This window comes from Vigna angularis, chromosome 3 (assembly GCF_016808095.1).
Source record: "Vigna angularis cultivar LongXiaoDou No.4 chromosome 3, ASM1680809v1, whole genome shotgun sequence".
NCBI lineage: Eukaryota > Viridiplantae > Streptophyta > Magnoliopsida > Fabales > Fabaceae > Vigna > Vigna angularis.
The window spans coordinates 40,571,981-40,589,578 of NC_068972.1; the positions used below are offsets into that span (position 1 = coordinate 40,571,981).

The 17,598-nt window shown below is 38.8% G+C and overlaps 1 protein-coding gene across 4 annotated transcripts; it reads left to right on the plus strand.

Moving 5' to 3' along the window:
* Positions 1–1,282: 1,282 nt before the first annotated feature.
* Positions 1,283–16,419, plus strand: LOC108326006 (DExH-box ATP-dependent RNA helicase DExH1). Of its 4 annotated transcripts, XM_017559207.2 has the most exons (16): positions 1,283–1,670; positions 2,320–2,465; positions 4,666–4,765; positions 4,842–5,054; positions 5,192–5,287; positions 5,582–5,857; positions 6,517–6,720; positions 6,836–6,991; positions 7,338–7,430; positions 8,060–8,274; positions 14,231–14,390; positions 14,589–14,862; positions 14,952–15,144; positions 15,259–15,445; positions 15,532–15,900; positions 16,166–16,419. In XM_017559207.2, the coding sequence occupies exons 1-16, from the start codon at positions 1,389–1,391 to the stop codon at positions 16,292–16,294; spliced, it is 3,093 nt and encodes a 1,030-aa protein (XP_017414696.1). In that variant the 5' UTR covers positions 1,283–1,388; the 3' UTR covers positions 16,295–16,419. The 4 variants fall into 4 exon arrangements, with proteins under 4 accessions (XP_017414696.1, XP_052730243.1, XP_017414697.1 ...); XM_052874283.1 differs by lacking the exon at positions 1,283–1,670 and having other exon boundaries at positions 2,324–2,465; positions 4,847–5,054; XM_017559208.2 differs by lacking the exon at positions 1,283–1,670 and having other exon boundaries at positions 2,325–2,465; positions 4,662–4,765.
* Positions 16,420–17,598: the final 1,179 nt, after the last annotated feature.

Consider the following 17,598-nt stretch of genomic DNA (forward strand, 5'->3'; position numbering starts at 1 on the left):
GCGTAGAGAGTGGGAGATTTTTCCAGAAAAATTGTTTTTGTTCAAAACCCACTGTCGGACGGACGAGCGTCCCTCTACACGACACCTGCGCTCCACCACTGATTTCAGAAGCTTCCACTTTGACAAGTGGCGCACATGCACGGCTCGTTGGTGGATTTCCAAATACTCAGAACACGTGGCACGGTGCATTTATGGGAGCAGAGAGGTGAATCATCACAGTAATAAATGGGACGTGACACATAGCATGTATAGATTAGTTTTAGTTATTGTATGCTTAGTTAGATTTTATCTTTTCCATACCTTAGGTTCTATTTTTTTTATTTCTTCCTTGCATTTTATTTTATTTTTTTTTCTTTTATACAGATTTGATTGCTTTATTCTTTTCTTTTTAAATTTCATTGTTTCAATTTAATTTCTTTCCCCACCTTGCATTAGTAGTAGTTAATAATTAGGTAGAAAATATACAAGACTAAACTCTACATTCTGAAACTTAATCATAGTTGAGTCCTTGTATTGATCCTTGGTTATCCCTTTACTACATTAGTGGGGAAACTAAGTTTGTTGGCTTTGATGCGACTAAAAACGAGTTTAACAATATGCTTATATATTTAACCCTGCCATATATCAAAAGGAGCAAAGAATATAAGACATTACATTTCATGCCTTAAAAATAACGACAGAACAATTTCAAATGAGACACCCCAACGAAAACAACACAAAGGTGGACCACACAACGAAAACAACATCTCACTTAATGGTGGATCACCACTATCAAGTGACTTCATAAAAAAAAAATATGCAATTGACCATATTACACACAAAATTAGAAGGAAGCACAACATTAAAAAACGTTTAAAATTTTGTAAACATTCTCCTGTCGGTTCGAAATCTTCAATTTTGCTTCACTTATTCTCTTTCAAATCGTCAATTTCATTTATCTTCTTTTCTGTTTGAAATTTTTAATTTCGTAAACATTCAGCATTAATTTTTTTTTTCAAACCCTAATCCCAAATTTTTCATATTATAAAATCGTTATTGTATTATACATAAAAGAAACAAATGCCACGACACTATAAAAATTTCAGCATAACATGACCAATAAATCAATATTAACGGTTTAAAATACCGGGTAAAAAAAATAGATTTGATTGATATATATTAACCAAATTACACACAAAGTTTACACTTTTTTAAAATAAAAACCAAAGATGCAATATCTTAAAAATGGCACCACCCGAAGAATTAAACTTATTTTTTATTTCCGAGCCATGCCGTCAAACGGTTAGCTCACTCTCTCTGCCCAACACGTAGCATTTCACATTTCAGAGTGTTCCCACAAGCAAAAACGTTTAAGGCCATTGTTCCACTCTCAACTGTCTCTCATATAAATGCGTAGCAACCTTTTGCGCCCTACTTTGAACATATCCCATCGTAGCCTCGCTTTTCTGCACCTGCCCTCACCCAAATCTTTCCCCGCGAACCTTCCGATTTCCTCTTCCGTCATGGCCTACCGCCCCAACTACCAAGGCGGCGGCCGCAGGGGAGGATCCTCCGCCGCCGGTCGAGGAGGCGGCCGTCGTGGAGGTGGTGGAGGACGTGGCGGACGCGGCGAGCAAAGGTGGTGGGACCCTGTTTGGCGCGCCGAGCGCCTCAAACAACAACAAGCCGAGGTGAACTCGAATTAAAATTTAAGCTAATTAATAATTTTAAATGTTATCAATGGTCCAAGTTTATTACTATGATTATTATATTCTATTATTATGATCAGTAGTAGTAGTTGTTGTAGTAGTATCTATTGTGGAAAAAAAACTGTTAGATATAGTTCTTTAGCTTTCTATGCTGTTGTTGGATGATGAGTGAAGTTGCAAGTTTCACTTCTGTCATCTACTACATCCTTTTTTCTAAACCCTAAACCTGAACCCTTTAATGCTATTTTGTCAATGCATGAAGTTTATTATTACTGAGTGTTAGTGGTAGTTGCTTTTGTGGAAAAATAATATTTCAATACAGTTCTTTAGTTGCTATTTGTGTTGTCTGATTAAAACAAGCTTCACCTTGATAATCTGGGAAATCCTTTTAAACAAACCTCTATTATGCAGATTATCTAAGTAAGTCTCTCTGGTCTTGAATGCAGAACAGTATTGACAGTTCGTATGGAGCTGTATTTAAGTTTTTTTTTTCTGTTGTGTTTGATAATGGGCACTGCAAGTTCTGTATTGCTTTTAATTAATATTTTGTTCAATTTATGTGAATATATATATATATATATATATATATATATATATATATATATATATATTTTTTTTTTTTTTTTTGCAGAAGGAGGTGCTAGATGAGAATGAGTGGTTGGATAAGATAGAAAAGATGAAACGAGGAGGGGAGCGGGAGATGGTGATTAAGCGTAACTTTAGTATTGCAGATCAGAAAACCCTAGCTGATATGGCCTATCAGCATGAACTCTACTTGTATGTTTACTAGATACTTTTAATTGCTTCATCATTTATCGTGATAGTTAACTGGAACTTTGATTTCAATTTTGTATTTATGATGTTTTACTTTGACTGAGGATGTGCCATTGTTGATAAGGAAAGAAAAACGAGCATGGGCAATGACACCTAAATCCTGTTATACACTTAGAGAGAGATAGAGATAGAAGAGAGAAAAGAGATAATGGGTAACAGTGACTAGATAGAGAGAAATTGAGAGTGTCAACTAGGTGCGTAATAGATTGCTGAGTAGGTGTTTATGCATCATTCCTCATGAGAAAATCAATGGCTAATGTTTGACTCCACTTTGGTGTTTGGAATTAGTTTGGTTTGATGTTACATTAATGTTGTGTGAATTAGGAATGTTCCAAGTTTGGGGTCGGTTTGAGGATTAGGCTACCAAACCATACGGCATATTCTTGAAATCCACAAGCCAACTATGATTTCTGATGAATTGAACAAGTCTGTGTACCATAAAAGTAGGTCACTGGGCAGATACAATGTGGACATAGATTTTCAGTTTAACAACTTGCAGACTTATTGTATAGATTTTCAACTGTAACAGGGAAGCAACTCATTTTAAACAATGGTCCTATTTATGGGATTATTTTGTTTGAAACAAGCTAAGTGAATGTTCATGGTAGGCCAAACTGCAAGTAATGGTGGCCTGTTTGGGTTTGACGCTGGGGTCAAGCAGTCCACAACAGGACTTAGGTGCTACTATCACTTTGTAAACGTAGTATATTTAAATTTAAAATTGAAGCATAAATTATTATTGGCTTATTTTTCCCTCCGTGACTGTGGTTTGGACATTTTTTTTAGTTGTAATGAGCACTGAACCAAATGGTACTGTAAACAATGTTTGGTTTGAATTTGTTTTAGTACTGTACTTGGTCCATACAGTTTTTGGGCTGCCTTAAGGCACGTATTGTACTTATCATAGTTGTCAATCATGCACTATCATGGGATGGCGGAGTGGCCAACCCCTCCTCTTGAGGATGTCTTTGCAGTTCGGCTTGTTGTAGCAGCTGTCATGCCACCATTCGCCACTGATATTGCAGAAAATTGCAACCAAAAGTGGGTTTTTGCCGTTGAAAATACCCTGAAACCAGTGTTATTATAATTTATAGGGGGTGACAACTGGTAGAAACATTTATTGAGTCTTAGCCTTTCTGCTTGTCAATCTCCTTTCATTGTGTAGCCTGTCAAGGGTACCTGCAGCTTCTTTTCTTGGGTGATCTATTTCTCTGAAAGAAGGGAAAGGAAGGTGATGGCGGATGGGATGGGAGAAACTTATTAGGTTTCTTAGGATTTTGGGGTTGGTGGGTCTTAGGCATGAATATAAAAGCCTACTCTCTACCCTAAACAGACTATGATTTTATGTTTTGCCTTTTTATCAATCATATAATATGTTATTATTAGACTATAGGATACTCTAATATTTAAGAACACTTAAAATATTAACCCATAATTATATGTTAAAAATATTATATAATAGAGATAAAATATATACTAAATGAAGTTGAGCTGTGTCCCTTTCTTCCCCACTGCTTTGACTTCATTCATACTCTTGTCAGCTAAGTTAACATATAAATAAGAATTGTAGTAATTAAATAGAATTAGTATAGTAAATGTAGTAACTTAATTATAACAATAATAAACTAAAGAAAGCATAATAGATAAATTAATAAACAGTAACAAGAATATAATAAACTAAATAAAACATAATATAATACAATAAGCTAAATAAAAAAAATGTAAATAATGTAATAATACGAAATATATATAGTAGCTTAATGTGTAAAAAAAATATAAAAACTATTAAACAATACATGTATTGTTGTGTAATGCAAACTATATATGTGTAAAAGTCTAAAAGATGATAATAGTGGTCATCCCGCTCAGCTGCTGCTATCTAGTATTGATTACTATGGTACTTACACTAACAATATTATGTTGGTATCTAAAAGTGAGGGCTAGGCAACTATAATATAACATGTAACATAAATGCTTAAATTCCTAGTTATAATTGAATTTGTGGAAATAATCATTTCTGGCATAGAATTTGCTACATATCGAACATAGATTTAATGGTACTTGTGAACATGTTGAGCTTAATCTGATTTTTCTGTTTTAACTAACATCTTAATGGCTTGACTTGTACTTTGGGCAAAGAAAGCCATGCTTACAGTAAAGGGAAGATTCTCGTTGTTAGCAAAGTTCCATTGCCTGATTATCGTGCAGATCTTGATGATCGTCATGGATCAACACAGAAAGAGGTGGAGTGTACCAGTCCTCCTATTTCTACTTCTTTCTGCATGTAGAATTGTACTAACTATGTTAAGTTTTTGGCAGATTAGAATGTCCACTGACATTGAGAGGAAAGTAGGAAACCTTTTGAATAGTTCACATTCAATGGGGGCAGCGCCATCTAGTCTGCATTCTGTGTCAGCTGACCTTGGACATAAACAATCTGCAATCACAATAAAAACCGTTTCTTCACAACATACTGATTCTTTTAAGGAGAAACTTAGTGTTGCGCTCAAAGAAAAGCAAGAACTTGCACAGGTAGATAAGGATTTGGGAGTAATTTGATCAGAATCCAATATCATTTGTTTGCAATTTTGCATCCATTGTGCCAATTACTTGACTGCTTTATGATCTATTTTAAACTTATACGAGGATTGAATATTATTTATGTACAGGCAAGTGATAGCTTGAAGGAAATGAAATCATTTAGGGAGATGCTTCCTGCATTTAAAATGAAGTCTGAGTTTCTAAAAGCCGTTCAAGAAAATCAGGTTGGCAGATATTTCTTATTTATCATGACAAAAATGGCTTATTTACTGTAGTTTATTGACTTGATTCATTTAGTAAGTTCTTAGGAAATAATATCTATAGATCTTAATGGAAATAATGAAAGTCAAACTTCAATACTAGATCTGTGGGTCGAGTAAATTATGAATATGAATGATACACGGTCTGTTTGGACTTCTTTTCCTTCTTTGTTTATTGCTGATCCTGACTTATCATCAGTTGAAGTCATTATTGCTTTGGCTCTGCAACAGCATAAAGTTTGGCTTGTGTTTGCACAGGTATTAGTAGTTTCAGGAGAGACAGGTTGTGGTAAAACAACACAGTTGCCACAATTTATTTTGGAAGAAGAAATATCGTGTTTGCGTGGAGCTGATTGCAACATAATTTGCACTCAGCCTCGTCGGGTATCTGCTATTTCTGTTGCAACTCGAATATCTTCTGAGAGAGGTGAGAGTATTGGGGAAACAATTGGATATCAAATCCGTCTGGAATCAAAACGTTCTGCAGATACACGCCTGCTTTTCTGCACCACTGGTGTTTTACTTAGGCAGTTGGTAATATATGATTCCTCTAAAACTGAAAGTATCCTGTTTTAAGATGCAATTCCTTTCCAAACTTGTTTATGTATAGGTCTTTCTTCTATTGTGTCTAATTGGTACTTGCCTGAGGTTTTTATGTTCCTTGTGCTATTTTCCCTACATTTTTCTTTGGCAAGGGTGGGGAGGTTGGATGCCACTTATAGTAAATATAAACCCATTTTTATAAGCCGCCTTCTAATAGGACAAGCTTTTGACTTATGCTAGAGTTGGTGATGATTTTGTATAATGGTTAGAATTTGTTTCCTGCTATCACCATTATTCCAAATAAAAAAAAATGAATTTCAACAATAGGTTTGTTTGTGATCTTAGTCTTAAAAGCTCATGTAAGAAGTTAAATATGAATTTATAAAACTAATCATGATCCTTCACCTAGTAGTTGAAGTTTTTGGGACAGTTTTTGATTGCAAATTGTGGAGTGGTGCTTGTTTAGAACAAAAATAAAATTCATTCTATGAATAAAGGCTAGAATAGTTAGGTGATCTAGACTGGTCTGTAACTCAATTGGAAAGAGGTAAATATACCGTTCAGAAATTTGCAGCTATATCATGGGATGTTGTTATATTCCTTGCAACTAGTGGCTTTGACTTGTCTTTACTGTATTTGTTGGTTAATAGGTACAAGACCCAGACTTGAAAGGTGTTAGTCATTTGCTGGTGGATGAAATTCATGAAAGAGGCATGAATGAAGACTTTTTAATTATAATTTTACGTGACCTTCTTCCACGACGTCCAGATTTGCGTCTCATTTTGATGAGTGCCACTATTAATGCTGATTTGTTCTCTAAATACTTTGCAAATGCCCCAACAATACACATACCGGTATGCATTACTTTTTATTTCATATTAAGAAGTTATTTTATTTTATTTTTTATTTTATTTTTATTTCAATACAAATAAAATATTCCTTTTTTATTTTTTTGGGCATATGTGCCAGGGATTTACTTATCCTGTGGCAGAGTACTTCTTAGAAGATGTGTTGGAGAAATCTCGATACAGCATCAAGTCAGATTTTGACAATTATGAGGGGAATTCAAGGAGGAGAAGCAAACAACAGGATTCAAAGAAGGATCCCTTGACTGAAATGTTTGAGGTATGCATATTTGAACTATCAATCATGTATTTACAATCTTCATGATATATAAGATGCTTTGAAGTTGACAGTTAATAATGTCCTGTTGGATGGAAAGCATTTCTCAGCGTTCTAATATTTTTTCTTTCAAAAGTAAAAGATACTTAAGCTTGATGAACATTTTTGGTATGAACTTTCTAGCAATGTATTTACTAGTCTTTTCTATGAATAAGTTATTTATTCTCTTTCTTGTTCATTGTGATTTTCTCCTTATGTGTTGCATGGTTCTGTTACTAATTGATTAACCTCTCCTGTAATCACAGTATGAATAAATGTACATAAGATGCTCCACATATTGTTATTTCAGGATATAGATGTTGATACTAATTACAAAAATTACAGCTTGGGTGTAAGAAAATCTCTTGAAGCTTGGTCGGGTGTGCAGATTGATTTGGGATTGGTACGTGTTTTCACTTTATTTTGTCAGATCAATCTGTGTTTTATGAATTTAATTTATCAGCTGTTGGCTAAATCTCTGTCATCTTTCTCTTTTAGTGTTAGAAACTTTGTGTGAATTTATCTGGTCAAGAGGTATCGGATGTTTGAATTTTTTTGCTACAGATGGTGTAAAAGTCTTTTGAAACAATAAGTGGTTGGGAGAACTGTGTTGTATGCTTCATCTTATATATACAACGAGTTCATCTTATGTGTAATTATTTCAACAATTGTGTTGTATCAGCTTGGATGACTAACTTTAGGGATAATTTACAGCTATAAACTACGGTAGTATGATATGCTACAGTCGACTAATATTTTAACATTTGCTAACGAACCTAGATCAGTATTCCAATAATCTTCTACTTGATTTTTCTCTTGCAATGAATAGTGCATTCAGTGACAGTATCCTTTGTTGCTACTATTGCTCTGTTTCTTACTGTTTTTATCACGGATGTGGCTGTATACATTCATTGAAGTTTTGATCATGAATTTTTAGTAAGGTAGCAATATTGTTTTCCCTATTCCTTTTTCCCATGTTGTGGGATTCTTTTTATAGTGTGCCTGTGTCATTTTATTCCTATAATGTTTCAGGTAGAGGCTACAATTGAATATATATGTCGGAATGAAGGTAGTGGAGCAATTCTTGTATTTCTCACTGGCTGGGATGAAATCTCTAAACTACTTGACAAACTTAAAGGAAATAACTTACTCGGAGACCCTCACAAGTTTTTGATCCTTCCTTTACATGGTTCAATGCCAACTGCCAACCAATGCGAAATATTTGATCGTCCTCCTCCAAACAAGAGGCAAGCATGTTTCTTTTGTCAATTTCATTTATATCGTCTTCCATTTTAGAAATATGCTTGGAGAAGTTCATGAGTAGAAACATGCTCTATAGATGAAGGGGATAAAGATCAAGCCAGAAGCCAAACTACATATTGGACCTGAATGTGGGGATCTGGTGAATGTAAACTGGTTGATCTAGTTTCCTTGGTTTTATTTTCAGGGATTTTCCCGTACAAACTGTACTATTGCTAACTTACCAAATTCAGAAGTAGCTTAAGATAGATTCCAGTTGAAGGCACTTTGTCTTTATTAATAAGAAAAGCTTAGGTTGGCAAGAAACTTAAGTTGTCCTCAAAATATAATAATTTGGAGAAAGGCTCCAACATATTAATAATAATATATGTGAAACTGAATATTATTGTGCATTAGTGTCAATTTTCAGAATTTAACAACTGATGATGATATAATGAAACATGTTAATTGCTAGAGGAAGATTGTTTCTGGGAAAAAATGTTGTCCAAAGGTGTTAGGTTCCAGACTTGGGAACCTAATATCAATGCTCACTTTCACTCCAAGAAACACAGAAAGATTGGAAGAAATCAATTGTATTCACAGTAAACGGTCTGTACATACAGCACCCAGAGGCCTAACCCTCTTCAACAGGTAAGTACCCGTTAACAATCTAAACAATCAACAACCCATAACTCTTCTAACCAGCCAGTATTTATACCATCTTACACGCTCCCCCCCTTAACTGTCCTAGACAGTTAGTTCGTTATAGTCAGTTACACTTATTCCTTCTCTCATACACTAACCACCTTTTCTTATTCCTATCAATACCCCCCCTTCATCATCAACCTTGTCCCCAAGGTTGAAATCAGGGTACTGCTCCTTGATTGTTATTTCATCTTCCCAAGTGGCCCCTTCTGGCCCTCCTTGTTGCCATTCGACCAGCACCTGCTGCACACTTCCTCCTTCTTCAGTCCTCTGCCTCCTGCCCAAAATTTTCATGGGCCAAAACGAAGGCCCCTCTGCCTGCAGGTCCGGTGGTAACTCCCTCTCCACCTGATGTTCTCCTACTGCCTTTTTCACCTGGGAAACATGGAACACAGGATGTATTCGAGCTGTCTCTGGCAACTGCAGCTTACAGGCTGCCTCCCCTACCATCTGAATTATCCGGAACGGCCCAAAGTATCTGGCTGATAGCTTTGGGTGGAGTCTGGTAGGCATCGAGGATTGCCTATGGGGTCGTATCTTCAAATACACCCAGTCCCCTACTGCCACGTTCGCAACCCTCCTCTTTTTATTAGCTTGTCGCACCATAAGATCTTGCGCGCGCTCAAGATGGAACTTCAATTGTTTCAAAGCTTCGTCCCTGGTTTGAAGCTCTTGATTCACAGCCTCCACTAGAGATTCGCCAGGAATGAATCTGTGCAAGGAGGGAGGTGCTCGCCCGTAAACAGCCTCAAAAGGGGTGCATCGGATTGCCCCCTGATAGCACGTGTTATACCAAAACTCCGCCCACGATAACACAGTCATCCACCCTTTCGGCTGCTCGGAACAGAAACACCTGAGATATCCCTCTAACACCCGGTTCACCACCTCTGTCTGCCCGTCTGTCTCCGGGTGATACGCGGTGCTCATTTTTAACTGCGTCCCTTGGCCTTTGAACAATTCATTCCAGAACATGCTTAAGAACAAAGGGTCTCTGTCGGTCACGATGGATTTTGGAATCCCATGCAATCGTACTACTTCTCTTAGAAAACTCTCAGCCACCGTCCTTGCCGAATAAGGATGCTTGAGTGGTATGAAATGGGCATACTTGCTCAGTCGATCCACCACCACCAAAATAGCGTCGTACCCCTGAGACTTAGGCAGCCGCACCACGAAATCCATGCTAAGCTCTTCCCATATTGCATTCGGAATGGGCAAGGGTTGTAGTAATCCTTGCGGTGATGACGCTAAATACTTGTGTTGTTGGCACACAAGACATTTAGCCACGAACTCTGTAATGTCCTTTTTCATCCCCACCCAAAATAAGGACTGAGCTATCCTCCTATACGTCCGGTAAACTCCTGAATGACCCCCCATCTGCGTTAGGTGAAATTCTACCATCAATCTTGGTAGCCACGGAGACTGCGCCGACAACACCAACCTCCCCTTATAGTGCAGTCTTCCATGTTCTATCGTGTATGCTGGGTGAGAATTTGGGTCCACCTCTATCTCTTCTATCACCTTACGTAGTTTCTCGTCCTCAGCTACCTCCTTCATTACTTCTTCGAAATCTTGCCAATAGGGCCTGGCTATCACCGACAACTCCTTATCTTCGTCGTTCACCCCCTCATCTCTTCGGGACAACGCATCTGCCACTCGGTTGGTAGTCCCCACCTTATATATGATTTCAAAATCGTATCCCAGCAATTTAGCTATCCAGTTTTGTTGATTCTGTGTCGTGATATGCTGCTCCAAGAGATACCGGAGGCTCCTCTGGTCAGTGTGGACTATGAATCTTTGTCCCAAAAGATAAGGACGCCAGTGCTGGATCGCTAATACCAGAGCCATCAGTTCTTTTTCATAAATGGACTTGCTGAGAGCTCCTTCCGATAAGGCCTTGCTGAAAAAGGCTATCGGCTTCTTCCCCTGCATCAATACAGCGCCAACCCCTTTGCCCGACGCATCGCACTCAATGTGAAAGGGTTGCTGAAAATTTGGGAGGGACAATACCGGGGCTGTCGTGACGGCTGTCTTCAACGTTTGCCATGCCTCCTCTGCTTTCTCATTCCAGGTAAACCCTCCTTTTTTCAATAGATCCGTTAGAGGCCTGGCAATTTTGCCGTAGTCCCTGATGAACCTTCGATAATACCCCGATAAACCCAAAAATCCCCTCACACTCTTCACTGATTTTGGCCGTTCCCCGTCCACCACCGCCTTTATCTTTTCATCGTCCATCTCCACGCCTCTGTGAGAGATAATGTGTCCCAAGTATTTGACTTGGGTTTGCCCGAACTCACACTTCCTCCGATTGGCCACCCACTGATCCCGTCTCAGGGTTGACAGGACTTTCCCAACGTGCTCCAAGTGCTCCTCCCAGGTTCGACTGTAGACCAGTATATCGTCGAAGAATACGAGCACAAACTTCCGCAAATAGGGCTTGAAGAGATGGTTCATAGTGCTCTGGAATGTTGCCGGCGCGTTGGTGAGCCCGAAAGGCATCACGACAAATTCGTAATGTCCCTGGTGTGTGCGGAACGCCGTCTTCTCGATATCCTTCTCGGCCATGCGGATTTGGTGGTACCCGGCCTTCAAGTCCACCTTAGAAAAATAGGAAGCCCCCCCTAACTCGTCCAACAGCTCTTCTATCACCGGTATGGGAAACTTATCCGGCACCGTCGCTCTATTCAGGGCTCTGTAGTCTATGCAGAACCGCCAACTGCCATCTTTTTTCTTGACTAAAATTACTGGGCTGGAGTACGGGCTATGGCTCGGACGGATCACCCCCGATCGGAGCATCTCCGAAACTTGCTGCTCGATCTCATCTTTCATTACATGTGGGTATCGGTACGGCCTGACATTGATCGGACCACTTCCCTCTTTAAGGTGTATCTGATGCACCGTCTCCCTGCTAGGTGGCAACCCCTCAAGCTCCGTGAACACCACGTCATGTTGTTCTAGTAAATCCCCCATCTGCTGCTTCTGTTTTTCAGTAAGGCCCGAACACTTTGGGCTGCTTGTATGGGTCTCGCACAAGCCCAACTCCCAGACCAAAAAACATGTTGCCACCTCATCTATTTTTTTTAAAGCTTCGGGGCCCACCACCCTCCTCTCTAACGTGGGATCCCCTTGTACAGTTATCCTCTTGTCTCCTTGTCTGTACTTCATCGTTAAAACTCTCCAGTCCACCGTCACCTCCCCAAGCTTGGCTAGCCACTCTACCCCTAAGATGACCTCCACCCCTCCGAGCTCGAAGATGTAAAAACGTTCCACGACTTGAGCCTCTCCTATCTCCAACGCTACCTTTTCGCAACAACCACTGATTCTCTTCCTCTGCCCGTCCCCCAGACTCACCAAATACGGCTGTGTTTTTGTCACCGTCATCCGCAGTTCCTCCACCAACCGTCGATCAATGAAATTGTGGCTCGCGCCACTATCAATTAGAATTACTACCTCTCTTTGTCCGATGTGTCCTCGTAACTTCATTGTCTTGGGTGTCGTCAGCCCTCCGGCGGACAGTGCCGACAACTCCATTGTCTCAAGGTTCGTCTCCGACACTTCTTCACCTTCGACCTCTTCCTCTTCCTCAACCACAATTAGCATTTTGAGGCCCCTCTCTGGGCAGCGATGGCCGGGGCTGAAGGGTCCGCCGCATCTGAAACAACGACCCTCTTCCCTCCGTTTAAGATACTCCGGGTAAGGTAGATTGCGAACAGTCCGATCACCTCCGCCGCTGGTAGCCAGCCCCTTATTCCGTCCCTGTGTCGCGTCTTTATTAACAGACCCCACACTTTCCGCCGTTCCTCCTCGCACCGTCACCGAACCCGACGCCTTCCCCCAAGAATTCTGATTCTTGGATAACCCCCCTCCTCCGGTCTTCGTGCATAATTTCTCCACATCCCTCGCCACTCGCATGGCGGTCATCAAATCCGATGGATCATGTGGCCGGACATGATCGCCCACCTCCTCCCTCAGACCGGACAGGAAATACCCCATGATCTGCTCCTCGGGTATCTGGGTCGTCTGCCCCACCAGAACTTCAAAATCGCGTATGTACTCCTCCACCGGTCCCGACTGTCGTATGGTTGACAGCCTTTCATACACCGTTCCTCGTGTTCCTCCTCCAAAACGGATACCAAGGGCTCTCTTCAACCCATCCCAAGAAGAGTTCTTGGTTTTCTCTCGCCAGAATCGGAACCAGCTTCCGGCGTAGCCATCCATACTGATAAAGGCCAGTTCCAGTTTCTCCTCCTCCGCCACCTTCTGTACTTCGAAAAACTTCTCTGCTCTGCCAATCCATACCCAAGGTTCGCCCCCCTCAAAGACTGGTAATTCGACTCGTTTCCTCCATTGGCTCATACCTCCTTGGTTACCGTCTCCATTTCTTCCCCCTCCGCCGCTTGGACCACCACCATTATCGTTCACCGACGACTCACTCTCCCCCTGTTGCTTCCCGTGGTTATTGCGGTGACGTTCTCCAAGCGCCTTCAAGATTGCCTGGACGTCCTGGCGTATCGCCGCCGTATCAGCTTTCGTCTCTGCAATTGCCACTTCGACCGCCTCTAAGTGCCCTTCGACTACCACCATTCTTCCCTCCATCTCTACGTGCGATGACACTCCGATTGGGGATCCGGCAGGTCGGACCAAATGTTAGGTTCCAGACTTGGGAACCTAATATCAATGCTCACTTTCACTCCAAGAAACACAGAAAGATTGGAAGAAATCAATTGTATTCACAGTAAACGGTCTGTACATACAGCACCCAGAGGCCTAACCCTCTTCAACAGGTAAGTACCCGTTAACAATCTAAACAATCAACAACCCATAACTCTTCTAACCAGCCAGTATTTATACCATCTTACACGCTCCCCCCCTTAACTGTCCTAGACAGTTAGTTCGTTATAGTCAGTTACACTTATTCCTTCTCTCATACACTAACCACCTTTTCTTATTCCTATCAAAAGGTGTGGCTGTTCATTAACTTGAAATGACCATGGGAAATTAGGTACCTATTGAATAACCATTTATCAATTGGTTCTAGGAGCTGAGTCCATTTAAGGGGCCTTGCATAATCTAAACTCTTGGAAAACCTAACTTCTTGCATTGATATTTTTTTCTGCTTTGTTTTGTGCTTTACTGTATTGACACTGTAATTGACTTTTTACTTTACTGAATATACATCAAATGATCTGTTACGATGTGAGTTATTTTACTCTTTTGTATATTTGGTTTTCTTGACATTTGATTGTTATTTTGCTGTTGTAGGAAAATTGTTCTGGCAACAAATATTGCTGAGAGTAGCATCACCATAGATGACGTTGTGTATGTCATAGACTGTGGCAAAGCGAAGGAGACCAGCTATGATGCTCTAAATAAGCTTGCCTGCTTGTTGCCATCATGGATTTCAAAGGCTTCAGCTCATCAGGTATTGAAGTTGTTCAATATATTTTTCACAGCATATATATTCCTCTCATTGAACATGTGACTCTTCAGGCTGAGCCCCTTATTTGTTAAACATTGTATTTGACTCTAATCCCTTGCTCCCCTCCCTTCGCCATTTCCAAAGATAAAAGACGGAGAAACATGCAATGTTTTACTTTTACTAATCGGTAGACTTTTCCAGAGACGTGGACGAGCTGGTCGAGTGCAACCTGGAGTTTGTTATAGGTTATACCCAAAACTGATCCATGAAGCAATGCCTCAATACCAGTTAGCTGAAATCCTCCGAACACCTTTGCAAGAGTTGTGCCTTCATATTAAAAGTTTGCGGCTTGGAACTGTGGCATCATTTTTAGAAAAGGCACTTCAACCACCAGATCCTTTAGCTGTTAAGAATGCTATTGAACTTCTTAAAACAGTTGGGGCATTAGATGAACACGAGGAGCTCACTCCACTGGGTATATTATGCTGAATAAGTTTGTCTCCTTAAGCAATAGAGTCTAGATTTGGGATGTTATCTGAGGCTTAGCTAATTTGATACTTACAGGTCGCCATCTTTGTAACATACCTTTGGACCCAAACATAGGAAAGATGCTTCTCATGGGCTCTATCTTTCAATGCCTCAATCCTGCCTTAACTATTGCTGCTGCTCTTGCTTACCGCAACCCGTTTGTCTTACCCATAAACAGAAAAGAGGAAGCTGATGCGGCAAAACAATCTTTTGCTGGTGATTCTTGCAGGTAAGTCCATCATATTGTTCTAGAAAATTGTTCCTTTCAGTAGTGCTCATTCAATTTTTACTACATCGATCATGCTAGTTCTCAATTATAATATAGATATATTTTTTGATTCAGTGATCACATAGCCCTTCTCAAAGCTTTTGAGGGATGGAAGGATGCAAAACGAAGTGGGAATGAGAAGCAGTTTTGTTGGGATAATTTTCTGTCCCCTGTAACCTTGCGGTTGATTGATGATATGAGGATGCAGTTTCTCAATTTATTATCTGACATTGGATTTGTTGACAAGTCCAGGGGACCTAATGTAAGCCCCTGTTCTGTTTCGAATGTATGGCTAAATTCTGAGCAAGTATTAGGAAAACGGTTATCAAACATATGATGTCTTTGCAGGCTTACAACCAGTACAGTCACGATTTGGAGATGGTTTGTGCAATTCTTTGTGCCGGGCTCTACCCCAATGTTGTGCAGTGCAAAAGAAGAGGGAAAAGGACAGCATTTTACACTAAAGAAGTAGGGAAGGTTGACATCCATCCTGCTTCTGTTAATGCTGCGGTTCATCTCTTTCCTCTGCCGTACATTGTGTATAGTGAAAAGGTGAAAACAACCAGCATCTATATTAGAGACTCTACGAATATTTCAGATTATGCCCTACTTCTATTTGGTGGTAATCTAGTCCCCAGCAAAAGTGGTGAGGGCATTGACATGCTTGGAGGTTACCTTCATTTCTCTGCTTCAAAAAGTGTTATCGAGTTAATAAGGGTAATGTTCCCCCTGACTTTTCCCAGCAAATCTCTTATGTTTTGGCTTTATTACTTGAAGAGATGATCTCACAATGGTTATTTGTTACAAAAACAAACGTATATATGGTAAAATTTGCAGTTAATTCAATTTCAACTATTGATTTTCTAACCAAGTGCTATTATTGGATTTTATCCCCTAAAGTGCACTCCTTGATTTAGAGGATCCTAATCTTAATTTTACCCATACTTGAGCATAACGATCTCTCGGTAATGGAATAATGCAGAAATTACGTGGGGAGCTTGACAAGCTTCTGAACAGAAAAATTGAAGAACCTGGATTTGACGTTTCTTCAGAAGGAAGGGGTGTGGTTGCCGCTGCTGTTGAGTTACTGCATAGTCAAGTCATTAGATAATTTCCTTTTCCATGGCTAAATCATGCTGTTCTGAGTCCTGGCATTCATTAAATATAATTTTTTGCGATTTTGGTAAAGTTTTTATTGATTGATAGCATTGGTATTTATCTAGAATATTTATGTGCAATGTCTGATTTCTTTGGTTAAAAGGAAGATAATGATGGGAATAAGTTTACCCAACCACGGTTTTGTCTAAATAGGTTTGGCCTTTTTAAAATTTCAACGCACAGGTTATTTTAAGTTGACCTTGATTTTTAAAAAATCTTGGTTTGGCTTATTCCATGTTAAAATTTTAAAATATCTAAATAGGATAATAAGCTATTAAGTAAATGGGATTATTTTTAAATAGAAGTTTAATAATGATAACTCTAAACCGTAATAAAATTGAAAATAGGTAGGCTGTATGTAATGAGTCGAGAATAGTTTGTCTATATTGTACAAAATTAATTTAAACTTTTGATACGACTGTTTGTATGCATTATAATGACACTTTGTTTTAAAAAAGTCATCTTTAAATAAATTTATTGTCGTTAATTTAAATATAGATAAACATATTTAATATTTAAAAATGGAAAAGTGTTAAATGACATTGGTATAATTTTAGTACGGTTACACCAGTCCTCAATCATATTCGTGATTATATAAGTGGAAGATGTATTGATAGAAATAAAAAAAAATTATTTTAGTTTATTTGAACGTTCGATTCTTAACTTGTAGTGTGTTTCTCCATTTATAATCTCCCTTTATATTTTTAAATTTAACATTTGCTGGTTCTTTGTTTACATTTGTGCAAATTTATATTCCATATATTTTCTTTGATTTATTTGGTTTAAAACTTGGAGTTAATGTATTCTTCTTTCTTTATCAAGTGGTATAAGAGTTTTTATTTCAAACCAAGTTAAAATGTGGTTTTTTCCAACCAAGTTTCTAATATAAGTTTTCCTTGTTCTTATTCCAAACTCGGTTATGCGTGTCTTAAGACATCAATTCAAATAGATGTTATACTTATTACAAAAACTAAATTACTGAGAAACTAATTAATCTTGAAGAGCATCCACAGAACATATTCTTACACAATCATTCTTACTTAGTTTTACAATTTTTTTTAATGTAAAAAGTGTTACGACTGTTTAATAATTAAAAATGGAATTAAAAAAAATAATAAAAGCATTTGTTTCTTCATATATAATTTTTCATATTTTAAAATTTAAAATTAATAATTTTTAATTTTCCTAAATTTATTCATAGTAACTCTTGGAAAATGCAAAAAGATGCCCAGTTTTTTATGAAATAAAAAAATATTA

Excerpts from the sequence above, each read along its gene's own strand:
- LOC108326006 (XM_017559207.2), top strand. The coding sequence starts at position 1,389 with ATGCGTAGCAACCTTTTGCGCCCTACTTTGAACATATCCCATCGTAGC. Across the intron at positions 14,863-14,951 it reads CGAGGAGCTCACTCCACTGG|GTCGCCATCTTTGTAACATA; the intron begins GTATATTATGCT and ends TGATACTTACAG. Across the intron at positions 15,901-16,165 it reads GTGTTATCGAGTTAATAAGG|AAATTACGTGGGGAGCTTGA; the intron begins GTAATGTTCCCC and ends GGAATAATGCAG.